At 34.5% G+C, this 20,132-nt stretch overlaps 2 protein-coding genes across 4 annotated transcripts; both read right to left on the bottom strand.

The window, feature by feature from the left end:
- Nucleotides 1–4,220: 4,220 nt before the first annotated feature.
- On the bottom strand, nt 4,221–9,064 carry LOC104212675 (protein yippee-like). 2 transcript variants are annotated; one of them, XM_009762017.2, is made up of 6 exons: nt 8,983–9,064; nt 8,706–8,818; nt 5,539–5,582; nt 5,150–5,258; nt 4,993–5,048; nt 4,221–4,640 (listed from the first exon to the last, which is right to left on the bottom strand). In XM_009762017.2, exons 1-6 carry the CDS (start codon nt 9,041–9,043, stop codon nt 4,556–4,558), a joined length of 468 nt encoding a protein of 155 aa, XP_009760319.1. In that variant the 5' UTR covers nt 9,044–9,064; the 3' UTR covers nt 4,221–4,555. The 2 variants fall into 2 exon arrangements, with proteins under 2 accessions (XP_009760319.1, XP_009760320.1); XM_009762018.2 differs by having other exon boundaries at nt 8,961–9,017.
- Nucleotides 9,065–12,520: 3,456 nt separating this feature from the next.
- Nucleotides 12,521–18,086, bottom strand: LOC104212676 (uncharacterized). 2 transcript variants are annotated; one of them, XM_009762020.2, is made up of 6 exons: nt 17,873–18,086; nt 17,593–17,691; nt 15,551–15,736; nt 15,389–15,461; nt 13,486–13,648; nt 12,521–12,874 (listed from the first exon to the last, which is right to left on the bottom strand). In XM_009762020.2, the coding sequence occupies exons 3-6, from the start codon at nt 15,714–15,716 to the stop codon at nt 12,770–12,772; spliced, it is 507 nt and encodes a 168-aa protein (XP_009760322.1). In that variant the 5' UTR covers nt 15,717–15,736; nt 17,593–17,691; nt 17,873–18,086; the 3' UTR covers nt 12,521–12,769. The 2 variants fall into 2 exon arrangements, with proteins under 2 accessions (XP_009760322.1, XP_009760323.1); XM_009762021.2 differs by having other exon boundaries at nt 17,913–18,032.
- Nucleotides 18,087–20,132: the final 2,046 nt, after the last annotated feature.

Raw genomic sequence — 20,132 nt, 5'->3', positions numbered from 1 at the left:
TGACACAGTCCCCTTTGGGACTAGGAGAGTAGTTTTGAAAACCTTTAGAGGAGCCTGTCATGTATCTATTCGCACCAAAATCAATAATCCAATAATTAAGATTGGCATTAAAGGCAATACCTGACTGCACATAATTGGAAGTCCCAACATTAGAAGTGTCAAGTTTGTTCAGGAGACGGCGAAGGTGTTGCACTTCCTCTGAAGACAGAGTTTCTCCTGAAGCATTTTCTCCGAATGTTTCCATATTTTCTGCAATATTAGCTTGACCCCTTGATAGACCGACACACTTGCCTCCACGACCTCTAGTTAGTCTACCATGCAGTTTCCAGCATGTCTCTTTTGTATGTCTTGACTTTCCACAGTAGTCACAATACAAGTGATCTTTATCAGAAGTGAACGTCTTTGTTTGATCATGAGACACTGTTAACCCAGACTTCTCGGTTGGTGTGGAATAAAGCATGACTCCTCGTCGGATCTCTTCCTATTGAACATAAGAGTATGCATCCTCAAGAGAAGGAAAAGGAACTTTACCAAGAACTTGGACCCTGATCTGATCATACTCTGGGTTCAAACCAGCCAAAAAATCATATATCCTTTCCTGTTCAACCAATTTTTGAAAGAGAACTGCATCATTGATACACTTCGCTTGGAGATCCTGATAGTAGTAAATTGCTTTCCATAACCCAGTTAACTCGAAATAGTAGTCAGTGATAGTCAACTTACCTTGCTTAGTGGCATGAATCTTATTTCGAATTTCAAAGACATGAGCGTCATTTCCCTTACGAGAGTAAGTGCGCTTAGTGGAATTCCAGATATTTTCAGCAGTATCAAGCAATAAATATTGTTTAGAAATTCAAGGGTGCATAGTATTCAAAAGTCATGTCATAACTAGGGAATTATCTGAATCCCACTAACCATAGCTAGCAACAGTCACAACAGGTGCTTTCTTTTCTCTCGTAATATAACTAAGCAACTTTTTGGACTTAATAAAAAGCAAACAAGATCTTGACCAAGCAAGATATGTACCAGCCCCATCCAATTTAATTACTCTAACTTGTAAAATAGAATTAACCATATGTAAAAGAGAATTATCTGTTGATTTAGTGTCAAAGAGAATTATCTGTTGATTTAGTGTCCCCCATTATTTCTTAATTAGTAGTCCAGAAGCTAAACTTGAACTCCAAGAAAAAAAAGGCAGCAACAACCTTACTGGAAAAAAAGGACTGAGAAGTAGAAACCCTACCTCCGGTGATTGGAAAAAAAAATTGCAACTGGGGTAGGGTTGGACTGTGCTGGCGGGAGCAAAAAAATTCCAGAAAGAATCGCCGGAAAATTGTCTACTCGCCGGCGCGTGGGATTTATGCGCACCGGAGTTGGAACTGTTGGTAGCGCATGGAGGCACGTGGAGAGGTGTTTTTCGGAGCTGTTCACTGGGGTTTGGTCGTCGTCGCCTAAGGAAGCTTGTAGTGGTGTTAGTTTTTCCACACTACTGGTATATAATAGCTTCAATGCAGACAACCACCGTGAGGGAGAAAAAACTCGACCTCTTTTAAAGAACTGGAACCCTATAGTGCTGCTGAGGGAGGAAACGCACCTCAAAATGGCAGCGGAGGCTCTGATACCATGATAATTTCAAGAAGAAGAATAGAGCTTCTTGTATTTCTGTATATTATTCATATCAAGAGTAACTGATACTTATACAATGAATCCTATGGCTAAACTAGGAAAAGAAATCAGTAATTGTTATAATTAAACTACAGAATAAAATCAGCCTATAATTAGGCTAGAGAATAAAATCTAATCTAATCAAATCTTCTTATTAATTACACTAATCAACAGTACTTACATAAACATAAACCTAGGTTGCGGCCGGGCGTTGGGCTTAGTCTTACTGGGATACTAGCTAGGAGTAACAAAGTTGAAATATTGGATTGGGAATTGATATCTTGGGTTGGGTACTGAAGAAAGGTTTACTTAAACAATTCAGTATTCCGGTATTGCGGTACACCGAAATATTGAAACCTCAATACCGAGGACCATACCGAAATACCAAATAACCAAAAAAAATATCGAAGTAGTACTGAAATACCAAATAAATTGATACTGAAATACCAAATTAATTCAGTTCGGTTCAAAATCAGATTTTTTGGATTTTATGCCTACCCGTAATAATTTCTGGTGATATAAGTTCGATTAAAGGCTCTAGAAGAGCTACTATATTTTAACCTAAGGGAACAAAACTTATTATAGAAGATACATTATTCTCTTTCACGTCCTGAAGAACCTTGTTGAGTTTAAAGACACTTGCCAAAATATGTATTATGTTGAGACAATAGATGAAATGAATGTTGAATATCTTTGTATTACAAAGAATGTCTTTTGTTAGAAGTATATTGTAGAGAAGTTACCAACTTTATCTTCTGACTTATACTGTACAAAGATTAGTACAATTAAAACATACTTTATTGTAAACTAGAAGTTTACTGATTCAAATACTTTTGTGTTTTGACATGGCCGATTGAGGGCATTTTAGATCAATAATGATGAGACGAATCATTACAAATTAGATGAGCATCTATTAAAGAACCTGAAGATTCTTACAAATGATAAATTTACTTGTAATACTTGTTATCAAGGTAAAATGATCACTAGACCATCACCATCATAGGTTGGCTTTAAATTTCCTGCCTTTTTAGAGCATATACATGAGGATATATGTGAACCTGTTCACTCACCCAATGAGTTATTTAGATTTTTATGATCCTAATAGATGCATCTTCTAGATGGTATCATGTGTGCCTACTAACATCTTGCAACCTGGCGCTTGCGAAGCTACTAGCACAAAATATTCGATTAAAGGCACAATTCCCTGATTATCCAATAAAGGATATTCACCTTGATAATGCTGAAAAATCCCATCTCTATCTTTTGATGACTATTGTTTATCAATTGGGATAAAAATTGAACATATTGTAGCTCATGTTCATACTCAAATGACCTTGCAGAGTCATTTATTAAACAGCTGCAATTGATAGCAAGACCATTACTTATGAAAACAAAGTTGCCCACGACTCTTTGGGGTCATGCTATCTTGCATGCAATCACTTCTTCGTCTCAGATCGACAGATTATAATAAATACTCTCATCACAATTAGTTTTTTGTTATGAACTAAATATTTTTCATCTATAAATTTTTTGATGTGATGTATATGTGCTAGCAGCACCACCATATCGCTGATGGACCCGCAAAAAGGTTAGGAATATATGTTGGGTTTAAATTACCCTCTATATTCGCTACCTTGAATTATTGACGAAAAATTTATCTATTGCTCGATTTGCAGAATGTGTGAAAAGTTTACAAGTAGCCCATGCAGGCAGCTTACAAGCAGCTCCTGAATAGCCTTGCAGCAGCTTCTTTAAAAGTCTCGCATCAACTTCCTTTCTTCTATAAATAAGGAACCAAAGCAGTTTATTTTGTACATCAGTTTGAAGTTGAATAATATATAAGTCTTTCTCTATATTTATCTCGGATTTGTTTACTTTTAGTCTTTATTTTATAACAAAAACAGTTTTCTTTTTTATTTTGTTAGCTTTTATGAGTACTTGGTTATGGTTTTGAAAACTTATTTTCAAGCACGTTTTTTTTGTAATTGTTAAAGTGCGGAGATAATTGTATTTGAAATGGAGTCGCATTTTTTCTAGAAAATTATTATAGCTGTTTTTAGGGAAACAATGCATTTGTGATTCTACAATTTGTTAATTAGTTCAAACAACCTTCCTCGTGCAAGAACTTTTACTTTTACATTCTACTTAATAAGTATAATAAAAAAATTCTCATCAATTTTAGTCACTTTGAAGCCAAACAAGCATATTGTTTAACAATCTCATTACATATTTTCCCACGAACTTGTTTTTTCAGGATAGCTTGCGTACATCTCGACCATTTCACCGGGTATTTGCTACCTCCTACCAGCATAGGTACCGGGCAAATCTGCAACTAAGGGTTAGACTGATGAAAAGAAATCACCTAGTGTATCTTACCTCCGCTAAAATTTGAACCTAAGACCTTATGATTCAACTTATTGTCACCCAAGAACTTTGTAAGCACTCCATAACTCCACTTACAATGCTCATAAGCTGGTGAAATATATCACAAGTCTCAAATACTTGTTGTTTTGAGGATATGCTGAAGTTCAAAGTTGGCCAATATAAGAGAGAAATTATGTACATAACATAAAATTTCATTACTGCTCTCCTTATCCATGAATGTAATTGGAAAAGTTGACCAAACTTTCAAAGGAAAGGAAGAAAATGCTTCAGCAGAATACTGAAAAGCTTCATAGACACTGACACCAATCCAATGCTAGATATCAGATTCCTATCAAAGCAAGTCAAAGCCTATAAAATTGTTTATAATGTCAGAGAGGGTTGATCATTCTAAAATAATCCTGGCAAAACTTGTCTATATGTACTAAAAGCAATTTGAGATTGCTTCTGTCAATGAGGGCAGGGAGTTGAGGGCATGTACAGTTGAAACAGATACTATTTGATTACTCTAAGGTTCATCTGTATCACTTCCTCCAAGTTGAGCATCTTGACTTAATGAATAGCTGCTTCCATCTGGACCCAAAACCTTAAACCTACTTAGCAGCAAGAACCAAAAAGTAAATTTACGGCATTTTGGACAATATTTGGTTGAAGTGAAAACAAAAAGGGTTTTCAAATTGAAGTTGAAAAGGAGCATTTGGATGTTGAATTTGTGTTCAAACATGAATTTCACTTAAGAAAACAATTACGATTTTGTGAGAGAACCGTTATTTCACTTGAAATACTCCTTCAAACATGTTTTCACTATTTCACTTCAATATTTGCAAATATTGATGGCCAAACCATTATCTGCAGATACTGAAGTGAAATATTGAGTATGACAAATGGTTAAGCTTGTGACATGATTAGACACCAAACTGAAATGCGAACGAAACACTATGATACCTCTCAATGATGAATTTCCCTTCCTTGTACTTTTGGCGTTTCTGCTCTGCAGCTTCCTGAAATTATTCAGACACTGTTGGTACAACATATCGTGCTAGCTAGATATAAAAAGTGAAGAACTAATACAGAGTCGTGAAATAGTGAAAAGGAGACTCACATATTTCCACCCCACAATAGAGCCACATCCCACACAGAATATGTCAACAACAGTGTGCATTCCAGTCAGCATTGCCCGCTCTTCTTTCTCTCCGAGAGTAACATTCACGCTGCGATGCCAATAAAGGAGCAGAACATAATGTACACTCTCATAAGCGGAAAGCATGAACTATAGGATATAGTGGCTAGGCACATTTTCTGACATTCCGCAAAATAGCATCCAAAGATAAGTTAGTTTGGCTTTCTTGTTGAGACGGGATAAGACATTCCAGGAAGTCAAATACTTACCGCAAAATCCCAGCAGAGAGAAGAAATAGTTAAAGTAATGGGGAAGTATTTACACCTATTTATTGAAAATCCATCTGAAATGGCACGTTATTGAACACTTACACTCGATCAAAGAGGTAAGCCTTCCCATACTTGCATTGGAATGACTGGAAAAAACAGTGAAAAGCCGAGTTAGGATACATATGCCTGTGCTGTTGTCACGAAATAGCAAATCCACACAGAAAACATAGTCGTATAAACCAGCAGTTTCCAAATAGTAGCATGAAGACGACATAAACAAGAATCCAGGAATAGTACTACTCAGAAGTATTATATTGTATTGGGTAAACCGACATAAACCGAGGAGATCTTCAGGCAACATAGCATTAGAAACTGATTAACTTCATTAACTCTTTTAGCACATACCTCATGTAGACCTAGCTGTCTAACTGATATAGAATTGAAAAAGGTTAAACTAAGGCCAAAAGTTCACTAGGTAACCTCATCTGAAACAACAACAAAAAGAAGAAGCAATTAGTGAACCTTGACTCACCGCACAAATAGTCAAGTCCGCTGAGGCTGAGTGATAACAATTTAATATGAAATAGCAGATATGCCTACTTAACAATTAACATACAGAAAAAGAAAAGAGGTTGGTATGTCTAATGAAGCAGTTTCAATCTCACTGGACATATATGCTGGAGCAAAGGTCATATATCATTTATCAGGTGCAGTGTATGATAAATTAAGAACACATTTACAGATTGCTCCTATATTTAGGTGTTACATCTTGTACACAGCAGTCAGATTGCATGGATCTGTCGACTATGGTACATATGATGAAGTTTCACTAATAGAAAGAACCGTAGAAGAAGTTGGACATACTACAGTAAGCACCAAACATTGAATTCAGACCAAAATTTTCTTTTAAAGGATACAGAGCAAGGAAAGAATCATATAGCGGTACTGTAAAAAACATTCTCTAACAATTTGTAACATACTAACAGTTTAGATCACAACCTGCCATGGTTCTGCAAACTATGGCATATAGTGTGCATGCAGTTATATGACTATAGACAAAATCATAGAAAATAAAAACTCTCAGTTTGTAGTCTGGCTGAAAAACTAGTCATTAAAATAAAGAAACACTCTGCAGCAAACTTATGCTAGTTAACGTAAACTAGGGGATAATGAATCTTTTGCAGCCCACGTTAAAACGCAAGTCCATTTCGAACCTTATCAAGCCCGACATATCCCAACAGACCAACTAAACTGAGTGCCAGAAGTTAAACCATTCAAAGTTGTATTTCCAAACTCAAGAGAAAAACACTAAATAAGAAACACTTGTGATGACAGTCCATTATGACCAGCCCCAATTTGACACCACAACACAGACTTCATGTGCGCCACCCAACTTCCTCTTGTTCTATGTAAAACAAAATCCTGCTGAATATCATTTTTTTCCGTCTATCAATCAATTCAAAGGTGAAAGAAAGGTATCTACAAATAGCATGTACATTAGGAGTTTTTTGGAATTCAAATGTAAATAATCCCTCCAACCATCTAATATGGTTGTGCAATCTTTGACCGGATATAGAATTTAAGATGTTAATTGGACTTTGCATTGCATTGATAGAAGAGAATGGTATAACCTTGGTAGAGAAAACATCACCCAAACTTAAATATTTGAATCTTGAAAAGTGTGAAAGTTGGAACTTATCAACATAAATTGCATCAGTTGTGTAGAATAATATATTCGTAGAGTGGTTTAAAATATTTTGGACGTACCAAAATAGAAAAAGTGCCATGTAAATTTGGGCATCAGGAATAACTTGGCTACTAGGATAAGTTAAGACAATCAAGCCCCACACTAAGCTCACATAATAAAAGTAAAGGAGGCACAGCTGCACACAATTTCAAACACTGAACAAATAATGGAGAATCTAGAAAGATGGATGATCATTTCTCCATGAAACTGACAACCATGCATGCCTGTATATTTACAAGAAGAGGCTGATTTAGAGGACAATTTTATGAACCACCTCAAAGGGCTGATTACTCGGACCTGAATCCTTTATTTAGACGGCATACATCCTTCCAGAACTAGACTGAGTGATATCTCATTAGACATGGAATAAAAGAGTTATAAAACTGCAGCCAAAGAAACATCATTGTTTAATTAAGACCTTCGTTGGGCTAGAATGCAGTAAAACATTCCAGACAGAACATAAACTTGAGAAGGGATTAGTCCCATTTTGCACCATCCCAACACCAAAAAGAGATCTAATACTCTTAGTATAGCCTGAAAGTAAATACAAAGGACAACCTGGACCATGTTCAGCCAACATTTTTCCCCAGTCCACACCTTGTGCCCTGTGCAGATACAATTTCTTTTCTTTTTTCATTTTGAGAGTTCCAAGTGGAAAAGATATACCTAGTTAGAGAGTTAAATTTGTTCTCCATTTGCAATCACGTACCAAGTTTCATACAGATCAGCAGGCAGTATCGAATTTGCAGTACAGATTAAACACCCTTATTCCTTCTAGCACGAAAGTAACGAGTTGCCGTCACACATTAACCAACCCAAAGTTATAAAGAGGAAGAACTCAGCCTATGTAGAACATATAGTTAGTCCTAAAACCGGATAAAGAGGAAAATTCCGTCTAGCGGAAAAGTAACAACTTGACATCGCACATAAAACAACCAAAAGTTGTAAAAAGGAAAAACTTCTGCCTATGTACAAAGTATAGTAAATTTCAAAAGCGGATAAAGAGGAGGATTACAGTAGTTTGACGGTCTGGTGAAATCAGTCAAACATTAATCAATATGATAATCATCTGGATTACATATGATCAAACAATAAAAAGGAAGGACATAAATGTTATAAACATTTTCCTTCTAGCCTAAGATAAATGTCAATTGTATAAAGACCATAAAAACAAACAAGAAAAAACTAATACATTCAAAACAAAACCCAGAATGTAAAAATCAAAATGAACTCATCAAAGAACTAACAATTAGCCCCAGATGGATTTATAGGCCAATGAAAAGAAACTAACAAAACCAAAACAAACCCACAATGTAAAAATCAAATAAGGATTCCACAGAGAAATAAGCCTAGTATTTAAATGGAGAAGGGAAAAGGGGCCAGCCCGTTAGCAGTTGATCCTAAGGGTTGGATACTACAGAATCACAAGCCCACAAGTGTAAAGTAGTACAACACAAACAACACAAGCCAATCATGGACCATGTAGATAAAGGAATAAATAGATAAAAAAGAGGATATATACCCTAGAGATAAGGTGATCAAGAAGAGCAAAATGGGTATGACAGTGCTTGCATCTATAGATGTTTCCTTCAAGACTGATCACAAAAAGCCTACCCATCTTCTTCAAATTATACCCTTAAAAAACCACAAAACAAGAGAGACAGTTTTATCAGCAAAATCAAGAAAAGTCCAGATTGAAAAAATAAAACAAGAATCAAGGAGAAATAGATCGTGACCCACTATAATACAATGTGCAAAATTCAGAAAAAAGACTAACCCCAGATGACAATTGATGTTACCTTTTTGCAGCAGAGTTTTGGAAGTAGAAAACAAGTAAGCCACCCAGAACGGTTGAGCCATGTGTTATTTATACCTGTGGAGGGACTGCATAGAAAATTATAAAACTCTTCATAAGCCCATTGGCCAATTGGAATTTAACTCCTTGTTTTTCTTTTTTGCTTTTTCTTTATAATTTGCATTATGAGAAAATGACGAAAATGGTCCAATTTTTAACCATTTTCTCTCACTTCGGTCGTTCTGCATATTTAGGAAGCATTATAATATAATCTTTTTAAAGGGAAATTCTGAAATTCCATTAATTATGATTAAAAGGAAAAATAATTTTACTGCTTTGATGATTGGTCAATTATTCTAGAGTTACCGGTCAATTACTGGATATTAATTCCAAACTATTTACCCTTTAATTTCAAACTATTTATCATTTAATATCCGGGCCCAAATTATTTACTTCTCTTACCCATGCGGCCCAAACTATTTATCAGGTCCATGCATTAGCCTATAACCCTCATTTAATGCCTCAGTTACCGCTATTTCACCTGGCCATTTCTTTCATTTCAAAAATCCCATAGCCAAACCATGAGAAATCATATTTCACACAGTAGTTACTGATTTGACTTGTGAATTTTTCTTCAGATTTTGTTTTTATCTTTAATATTATTGTACATGAGTTTCACTCCAAAATCCTCTTTCTATATTAGTATTTTTCTTTTGTATTTATTTGTATTTCTGAACCCCTATGTTGTTGCAGTTATATATTAAATTTCCTAGCTCTAATTTTTGTGTGTGTATGAAGATCCACCATTGATGAGCTTGAAGCTCCTGTATTTAAAATTTTATTTTAAAGATTTATTGTTTGATTTGATGTGGGTGATATAAAATATTGATTACAGTACCTTCAAGTAAGCTTTCCCGATCTGAAATTTTATGTGTATTTGAATATTCACCATTGTTGCGCTTGAAGCTCTTGAATTTAAAATTTTTATTTTGAAGATTTCTTGTTTGATTCAAAGTGTGTGCTATTAAATATTACTTATAATACCTTCTGGAAGTTCATACTAAAATTTGATAGCACTTGGAGCTGATTTGAGGTGATTGAGATCGAAATTTTCAGCTGAAAATCAAAGAAGAACACAGCTACCCAATAGTACACTGATACGATATACAATATGTTGTAGGAGTATATAGCTATACTGTAACATTATACTATTATAGTTTACAATATATTACAACGGTATATTGTAATAATCAAAGAAGAACACAATTATCTAATAGTATACCGTTGTATTATACAATATACTATAGGAGTATATAGTTATACTGCAACAGTATACTATTATGGTATACAACATATTGTTATAGTATACTGTAATAGTATGCAATATACTGTAACAGTGTGTTGTAATAGTATACAATATACCATAATAGTATATTTATTACCAGTAAATTCACTTTCCTTTCCCCTTTTAATTTGCTTTAAGCTTTTATCCCGCGTGAGGGGCAAATTAAAAATGCAAATCTTTTTTTCGTTTTGATTTATTCTATGACTTGAATTCCAAGACTTTTGACTTCTGCAAAACATTAATCTGCCATTTGAGGACCTTGAAGCTCTGAAACTCATAAATTGGGTTTGTTGAGTTTGTGGTTATTTTAAAACTCAAAACAAGAAAAAAAAAAATTTAACTCTTTGCGTACAATCATATACCCAGTTGGTATAACTATATACTATACTGGTATCATATGTTAGTTAATATTTTTTGGTTGTATTAGCTACATTTAATTGGTACGTTGATTTTTCAAAAAAAAAAAGAATAATAAAAATAATGAAAACAGTAAATGAAATTAGATTATGAAGAGAAAAAGAATATAAAAAAAAGAGTTAAATGAAATTAGAAAAGGAAAAAAGAAAAAAATAGGAAGAAAACGAGAAAAAAGAAAAGGAAAAAAGAAAGGAAAAAAGAAAAGAAAAGAAGCATAGAAATAAAAACGAATTGGAGAATAAAGAAAAAATTTCCCACAAAAACTACTATGGATAGGAAATGTAATTAGTTTGATGGGTAGAAAAATAAAATGGCAGATAAAGGTAAATAGTTTGTTTTTGTAGGTAACTGTGTCATTCTCCCTATTAAGAATCGAGAATGAAAATATCAATTGTTCAATATTGGGGAGGAGATTGATTTTAAAGTAAAGTTTGGAGATAGAAAATGATTTTCACTCAAACAATAATAATAAAGATAAAAAAGATCATGCTCAGAGTTGACTGTGTTGTTTGAAATTAAATAGTCAAGGATATGAATCAGTTATTAGGATAACGGATAATCCCTTTTTATTTGGTATGCTGATCCGCATAATCACCAGCGGATCTACTATTTTTTTTATTTTATTTTCCAAGTTAGTGTATAATAATAAGAATTACAAATTGTAGATTAGTTTAAGATAATAGCGTGTAAAAATTTATATATAATCAGAGCACAAAACTTAAAAGATAAAACATCAAAGTATTCAAACTCTTTCATATAACTTTGGATGGTTTTGAAAACCATTCTCAGTAAAAGAAGTGTAAAAATTGCACGGGGCGTCCTATTTGGTCGCTCCTATTTAACCTATACCCATTTTATTAAATTTTTTTTAACTTGTACCTACTTTTTAAATAACTTCAGCCCTCTTTCTCCTCCTCCTCCTCCTCCTCCTCCTCCTCCTCCTTCTTCTTTCTTCTGTTGTTGGTGCTGCTATGGAACTTCAGTTCATGGGTTAAAAACAAATTATAAATAATTACAAATGAACTAATAACTAGCTGTAACTATATTAGATAAGTAGATTCTTGGTGTATATGTTTGTTTCGGATCTTGGTCATCTGTATTTTGACCCTTGTATTATCATTCCATTTTTTCTTCTTTCAAAGCTATGTAATAGTAAATTTAGACTACGTTACTTGTTGATGTAACCAATTAATTCAGAGGCACGTTAGTTTCAGGTGCAAGATTTTTGTTGAAATTGGTGACTTTAATGATCAGTGAATGATGATGAGTTATTAGATTTGTGCATACTCTCGTTTTCCTTTCTTGTTGCATAATTACAAACAAAATGCAGATGACCAAGATCCCAAACAAACATAAATAATGCTGAAGTTTTTACAAATGAACTAAATAACTTCAGTTCTAGAGCTGAAGTTCGTCAGTTACAAAAACAAAAACTTTAGCTCTAGAGCTGAAGTTCGCCAGTTACAAAAACAAAAACTTCAGCTCTAGAGCTGAAGTTCGCCAGTTACAAAACAAAAACTTCAACTCTAGAGCTGAAGTTTGCCAGTTACAAAAACAAAAACTTCAGCCAGTTACACCAGTTACAAAACAAAAACTTCAGCACACTTGCTACTTCAGACCCGTCTACTAGAATGCTGAAGTTTTGCGTGATTGTCTTTGCTACTTCAGCCTCGTATGTTGAGTTGCAAAGCGGGCACAAGTTAAAACATGATACAAAAAGCGGGTATAGATGCAAATGCCCCAAAAGAAGTCCGTGGGGATTGAAGTAAAGACTTCCCACTTCGACAAAGTGATGACTTTTATTAACAATGCTATAAATATTAAAGCAATTAGAATTTCAACTGTTCCAATACAGAAGCACAACTTTTCCAAGAAATTAACACATTTAAGAGAATGATTCTGTGCTATAATCAACAGTGAGCATACAGCCTATAATGTTGATGCCTTCCTACAGAAGAGCTGCCTATAGGTGGCAACTGTATAAGAAATCAATCAAGTTGAAAATTAATGATCTAATCAAAAAGTACAATTAGAAAGGTGCTATGCTCTTTGGCGTCATTCTTTCAACTTTTCCAACCCGGTGAGGAGGCCACACAACATGAGTAACCCTTCCACGAACCAAACCCAGAGGGATCTGAAACAGAATTCAAGTCAATGAGAACTAATCAAATGAGCTAGTTCAAAAGTTAATCGCAAAACCAATATAGGCACGCTAAGAGTAGACTTTTTTCCTCGCTCTACAATGACTTCCATTTAGGAACCATTAAAATGTCACTATACACTAAAGAGTCATCATTTTGATTTGAAATGCACATCAGAAGGTCTAGCAACAACAGGATCTAATCTATTTCCATTTAGAGACTGTAGCAAGCAAGTAATTTTTGGACAGATAAGTCCAAAAGATGCACTCGTGAAGCAATTCATGACAAGTAGAAAAGATGGAACGAAATCACCTACTCATGCAAAGGAGAGAAGTTAACATTTTCCATTGGAGGTATCAGAAAGTACCCCTAAACCATAAATCAGTTGGAGGCATGATCAAAAGAGTACATGTAATTCAGTAGCTTATGCCAAAATGATTTCTAATTCTTTTGAAACAGTACTTCCCACCAGCTAATCTTTCCTAACATAGAAGACTGACACATATGTATTAAGTTAGTAGTAACTTTACAGAGTTTATCGGATTCTTTATGTGTGAAATTCCTATTCAATCAACAGATCAATATGGAGTAATATGTAACATACAGGACCAAAAGATCTCGAGTCCAAGCTCCAAGCATGATTGTCTCCTTCAACCCAACAATGTCCTTCAGGGATCAATACTGCATCATAATGAGGGGTACTGACCAAGTCACCTGGTAAGGCTGTTATTCTCTTTATATGTTTCTCTTTATGATTTGCTGGAGAGCTGAAATGAATGTCAACTAAAAATAAGACTTGATAGCTTCAAATAAGAAAACACATTAAACAATATATAAGCAGGCTGGCATCTGCTCTATCCTCGAAACATGAGATGAAAGTATCGTACCAATAGATTTGCTATTGGTTTAACATATACTTTCTAATGACCTGATACTAAGAATTTACTATTGGTTTAAAAACAAATATCTCAAACTTTAATGGTTAGAATAGACTTGGGCTGTATAAGGATAGAATATTTTAAACAAGGGGAGATCCTTGTTGACCACTTAGTTTTTCTGGTCAAACAAGATCTAGCATAAAGCACAAGAAACAGTGGTCATCAACTGAAGTTGAATCAGCGCATCTTTATAAGCCCCAAGAGAATCATAGCTAAAGAAGAGCAAACTGTTTAGAGGTCATTGTACTATCACGAAGAAGGCAACTTCCTCCATAAACTAAATTTGAAAGCAATTTCAGATAAAAACTTCTAGCAGTGTAGCAGACTTCGCTTTTTTTATCATCTGACCAGATGCAAAAGAGTCATGTGCTATTCACATGACTATGTACTTGGGTATACTAGACATTCAAAGGGCATGGTGCAAACTCCTGCTATATGTGGCTCACAGGGTTAGTGAAAAAGTTGGACCACATTGGGTCTATTGTATGCAACCTTATTTCCACAAGAAACTATTTCCACTGGGTATACTAGACATTCAGAAAAGAAAAAAAGGGGCAACTTAAACAATCTTTTCCTACTTTGCCAGAAGTCCAGGGCTCACCAATAAATGTTAGGAAAAGAAGGCAATGCAAACTAACTCATTTTAACTTTTTGGGTCTATTGTATGCAAACCTTGTTCCTGCAAGAAGCTGTTTCCACCGGGTATACTAGACATTCAGAGAAAAAATCCAACTTAAACAATCTTTTCCTCCAAACTTTGCCAGAACTCACCAATAAAAGTTAGGAAAAGAAGGCAATTTAAACAAACTCATTTTAACCTTTTATACAGTACACAAAGTATGAGCATGAAAGATTACAGGGAAAAGTGGCCTTCTTTGCAACAGTTTAAGGGCCTCTAATGCCCTTTATTCTTTCAAAAATGAATAATGATTATTTCCCCCAAAAACACATTGAAAGAGATTCTGATCTTTCACTGGATTTTCTCTTCACGAAAAGCTCTCCATAATTCACCACATATGCATGTCTTTCCATGAAGCAACATGATCTGACTATTCGCTTGATTTAATTACCTTGCTATGGATGTAGGAGCACCAATTAAATTCCTATGAGATTTATAGGAGTAGAGAAGTTCTTGGAAATCTATGCGACTATGAAAGAGTTGCAGGACCTTTGACATAACAGGCAATAAAAAATATGAGACTCCATTCTTTGTCAGTGAACTTAACGTTACATCTAAAATATCTAAATCAGCAAAAGAATATGTTTATGTTGAACATTCAAACCACAATTATTTATTCCATGGTTCAGAATCTTTAGATGCAGTCAGAAACTCTCAAAACTACATATGGACTGAGTTCATTTCTTATTTCAACCTATATGCAAATATATCTGCAAGACCACCAAATATCCAATAATCAAACTTAAATAGCCCATTTTGACTTCATCTCGACAAGTATAACCTAAGTTTTCCTCTTTCTCAAAGGATTAGCGAGTGAATAAAGAATCTTGAAACTAAAAAGCTATCTAGTTAATTGAACTCAACATGATAGCAAGCTTGTCAACAGTTACCTGAACACAACCACATCGCCAAGTGAGAACTTGAATTTTTCCAGGCAAAGCTTCTCCACTATAACAAAGTCACCTGCACCACAACGACTAATGCGGAAGTTTTCATCTTTGTCCGCAGCAGGAAACATGAAGAACGTAAAAGAGAGGAAAAAGAGTAGTTACGAGTCAAGGATCTCATGGGGCTGTCATCATGTGGATTAAATGTAGGAGACATTGAAATTCCACCAACAGGGACAATACTGGCATAACGATCAGATACGGTCAGGCCTATGAGCCCAAAGGTGAAATAATTCTTCGTTAAATTCCAGAGGAAGTTCACGGTTCCCATATTTGCACTGCCTAAATCATCTGCACATGTTCAAAACCCAAGAAGAAGTTCTAAAAAAAATCAACAAATATAAGTGGTTTCCCAAAGGAAAAGCAAGTAAAACTACAGATTCTATTAATCCTAGTTTTCTATTAGTGGTAAAACCAGGAATTTCGCTAAGGATGTTTAAGATTTAATATATATGTACAAAAGTAATTTTTGATGTACGCAGTATAATTTTCCGACGAAGATTGTTCAACAGATCACCCTTCCATCCATGTGGCCCTGCCACTGTTGCTAATAAATGCGGCTCTGCCACTGTTGCTAATAAATGTGGCTCTACCACTGTTGCTAGTAACATCTGCCACTTTTTGGACATTAACCAACCACTCCTTAATCACAAACAAGTTGGGATCGGCTATATGAAACCTCTATATCCGTTCCGCTATGTTTGGGCCCATTTCATCCTACCACACCGTCAATAAATTATTTATTGAGAATAATTGCTTCTCTTCGTATGTATTAGGTTTTTTTATATTAATTAAATAGGATATTTAGATTAATAAGAAGGGCAGTATATTAATTTAACTTTTCACTTAGGAGCTTCCCACTTTTTAAGTAGCGTAGATTATAGCAGATATTTCATAATAACTTCGATGTGACATGTATTAACTAAATAGATGGGAAGTGAGACTACAGATGAAGCAGAAGATAATCACAATAGAAGCTCCGGCAGCCGATGACGGCCGTCGCCGAGGTGATGTTAGAAGGTTAGAGCGATTAGGGCTTTATTGTGGACCTTAAATGGGTCCGTAAGTTGGGTCTGCAAAAGCCAGTGGACTTTCAACTTATCTTAATAATAATTTATTTTACTATTTTGTTTACATAAGTTAAACTGGATATAGTTGATTGGAAATTGGAATGGATGCATTACACTGGATACTTGGTATGAGTCAGAAATCACTAGTTAAACATATACTTTTTGATTGTCTTGATTCTCAAAAGGTATGTGATCATGCATAATTATAGTCCTAAGAAAAATAAGCAGTATATTCGGCTAAAGAGTCCGCAATCGAATCCTACAAAGAACTAACACTTGGCTATAACTTCTCATCTTTGAATATCATCTTTGTCAAAAGTAAGGAAATTAGGACAATGCATTGCTTAAACTGAGGTACTACGATAGTCCACGAAAGAGCTTACAGAAAAAGAGTTGGTATATTTGAAACAAAGAAATAAAGAAACTTCAAACAAATGAATCAAAGACCAATATCATGTCCTGCCAAAATTCTTTATCCTACAACAATTTGATCAACTTCTAAACGAATCAGAACATGAATCCGTCTGCAATTTCAAATTTGGAGCTTAGTTATAACAGAGTTACTGGGAGCTTGCACTTAATAATTACTCTTCCAAGAAAGCGTGTCATTAAAGATGAAACTAGTAGGGTATTAGATACAACTAAACACGGTTGAGAGCAAAGGCCTACTAACAATTTAAAATCAAATTTGCAATTCTTAAAAAAGGTTATGAGATTTACCTTTTCTTTAATTATTTTCACATTCATCAAGCATATGAAAACAAGTCATCAACCTCCAAAGATTACTCTAATGTACAGATACTCGCATTGCCCATGCAAACAGAGGGACTATATTTATTACTCAAATACTTGTCAGTAATACAACTCGAAAAAGAAAATAATAAGAAAATTAAGCCAGACCTTGATATTCTCCACAATGTAACCTACTTGTGAACAACTGAAATGAAACTATCTAAGAGTTTCAAGCCCTAATCAGAGCAATGAAGAATTTTATTCGAACTGGACAACTAAATCAAGAGAATAATATACTAGGAGTATTGATGAAAGAAGAAAGGAATAGTGCTTGTGAAAACTCACTTGAAGGAAAAGAGAAGCCGGATGAACCTTCCAAGTTCGCGTCAAAGGGAATAGCGCTGCCGTTTCTTCGGAACCCTCCAAAGCAGTCGATGCCGCAATCTACAATTAAATTTTGAAAAAAATCAGTCCTTTTGAAATTGATTCACAGATTTCAAATAATGATTTTGATAATTAAATCTTTGATTTCTTCTAGGAAGTTCCCAGATATGATAGTCAAGTCATGAAGCTTTTTCTCCAGCGATAAAGCATTCGACTTGCGAAGTGAAGAACTCATTCGTACCCAAATAATAGCAAATCAAACAAATTCTCTGGAAGTTTACATGAGAAATCAAAATAATGAGATAAGAAGAAGCTTATGATTGAGTAAAGGCCCGGGATAGTTGCTTTCCTACTTAGCAGCTCTGAAATGTTTGATGGAATTTGGGAAGGGCTAGGCCGAAAAAGAGAAAAAAACGATCACAAAATATTGGGCAAAATACCTTAACAGCTTGTTTGGATGGTTGCTACGCATCGTTTCCTACTCTCTGGTATTGTATTGTATCGTTAAATAAAAATAATGTTTGGATAGATTGTGTCGTTTGTCATCATTTTATGATATTACGCACTAGTAATATGAAGAATAAACTTAAAATATTATTAAAAAAATTATGATACATGGTAAAATTACTATATAAAAAGGTAGGGTAAATGATAAAATAAAATTATTGAATAATAATAAAGGGTGATATTGAGAGAAAAAGACGAGGTAACGACGTGACCACATCAAATCGGTCGTTACATAAAGTGGCACATTTCGTCATGATGTAACGACGGATTTAACGATACGATATAATAAAATTTAAGTAACAATCAAAACAAACATCGTATTTAAAGTAACAATACGCTACAATACAATGGGTAACAACCATCCAAACAAGCTGTAAAATACCCCCGAAACGTGACACGAATTATTAATTACAACATTATACTATTTGTGGTTTAATTACCCTCCTCAACTTGGCCTTTTGATAGCCATTATCCTCTTGAACGCTGATATGGCAAAGAGTGTGAGTGCACTCACCTAACACGTGAATTTTTCTGTATACGTGACATTTTTAAAAAATATATATATATTTTTACCTTTTTAAATATGTTACTTTTTTAGATAAATTTTTTCGAATACAATTTATAATAAAACTTGGATAGAACTACATTATTTATGCTAAATTTTATTATTTAGCTAAAAATAAAAAAGTTTTAGTTAATATTTTTTGAATTTGACCTGAAAATAAAGATTTATACAATTAAAATAAATAGTCAAGGCATCTAAAAACTGGTAGGTTGCTTGAAAAAAGAAGACGCTGCTCGGAACAGAAATACCTCAGTAGCAGAGGAACATGTCCTTGAGTTAGTTCTTCATTGCCGGACCTAATTAGAATTATTAATGGCCTCATGATTTTTGCTTTGAAGAAGCTACGCTATATCCCATTAAATTTATTTTTAACAATTGAATATTTTTGGATTATAAACTCGAATTACAAAATTCCTTAATTTAAGGCACTAATAATAAATTGTACATGGAGAGAGATGGCAGAGAGGGAAAGGTAGATGAGAGAAAAAAAGGAAAAGGGTGTGAGAAAAATAAAGTAAAGTGATTTTTTGAAAAAATATAGAATTCTCTAGAATGTCCCAGTGAAGTATCCTTGATATTTAGTAGACATATCTAGATGTTCTAGAATGTTATATGAAGATAAGGCTAGAGACATCTAGATATTCTAGAGTATTATGGAAAGATAAGGTTCACTAGATTTTTCTTGTACATGTTCTAGAATAGTATCTAGAACCATCCTTAGAGAAGTATAAATAGGAGTGGTCTTAGGCATTTGTAATGAAGCCAAAAATTAAGAAAGCCTTCTTTCCAAAACAAGTTCTCCTATCTAAAATCTATCTTCTCTTTTCAAGCTTCCTTTTCTTTAGTTAGATCCTCCAATCTTAGTTAACGATCTTGGGCTAGCAGAAGGTCTCCAAATAATATTCGTCTTCTGCTATTCTTTACATGGTATCAGAGCCATAAGTCGGCTTCTGGATTTCAAGGTCGGGTTAGTGGTTGATTCAACTGGTTTCTCTAAATGGATTTGGGTGGTCATGCTAATGGACTGGGGATTGAGTTATTGAACCAATCCAACTACAAGGTATGAAAGACTTGTATGGAGTCATACCTTGTTGGTGAGGATTTGTGGGAAGTTGTCAATGGGAGTAACACAAGTCCTCCTGCTGACGCATCAGAAAATAGCAATACACGTAAGAAGTGGAAGCAGATTAATGTTAAAGCGGAGTTTATCCTAAAGAGGTCCATCTCTTATAATTTATTTGATCATATTATAAGGTGTAAATCAGCTCATGAAATATGGAGGACCTTCGATCGGCTGTTCAACAAGAAGGATGAAGCTCGACTACAGATTTTGGAGAATGAGTTAGCTAACACCACTCAAGGTAATTTCTCGATCGCTGAGTATTTTTGAAGGTTAAAAATCTGTGTTTTGAAATTTCTCTATTGAATC

This window comes from Nicotiana sylvestris, chromosome 7, assembly GCF_000393655.2.
Source record: "Nicotiana sylvestris chromosome 7, ASM39365v2, whole genome shotgun sequence".
Taxonomy (NCBI): domain Eukaryota; kingdom Viridiplantae; phylum Streptophyta; class Magnoliopsida; order Solanales; family Solanaceae; genus Nicotiana; species Nicotiana sylvestris.
The sequence above is the reverse complement of the archived record's forward strand: the minus strand, read 5'-3'. Positions and strand labels throughout refer to the sequence as shown.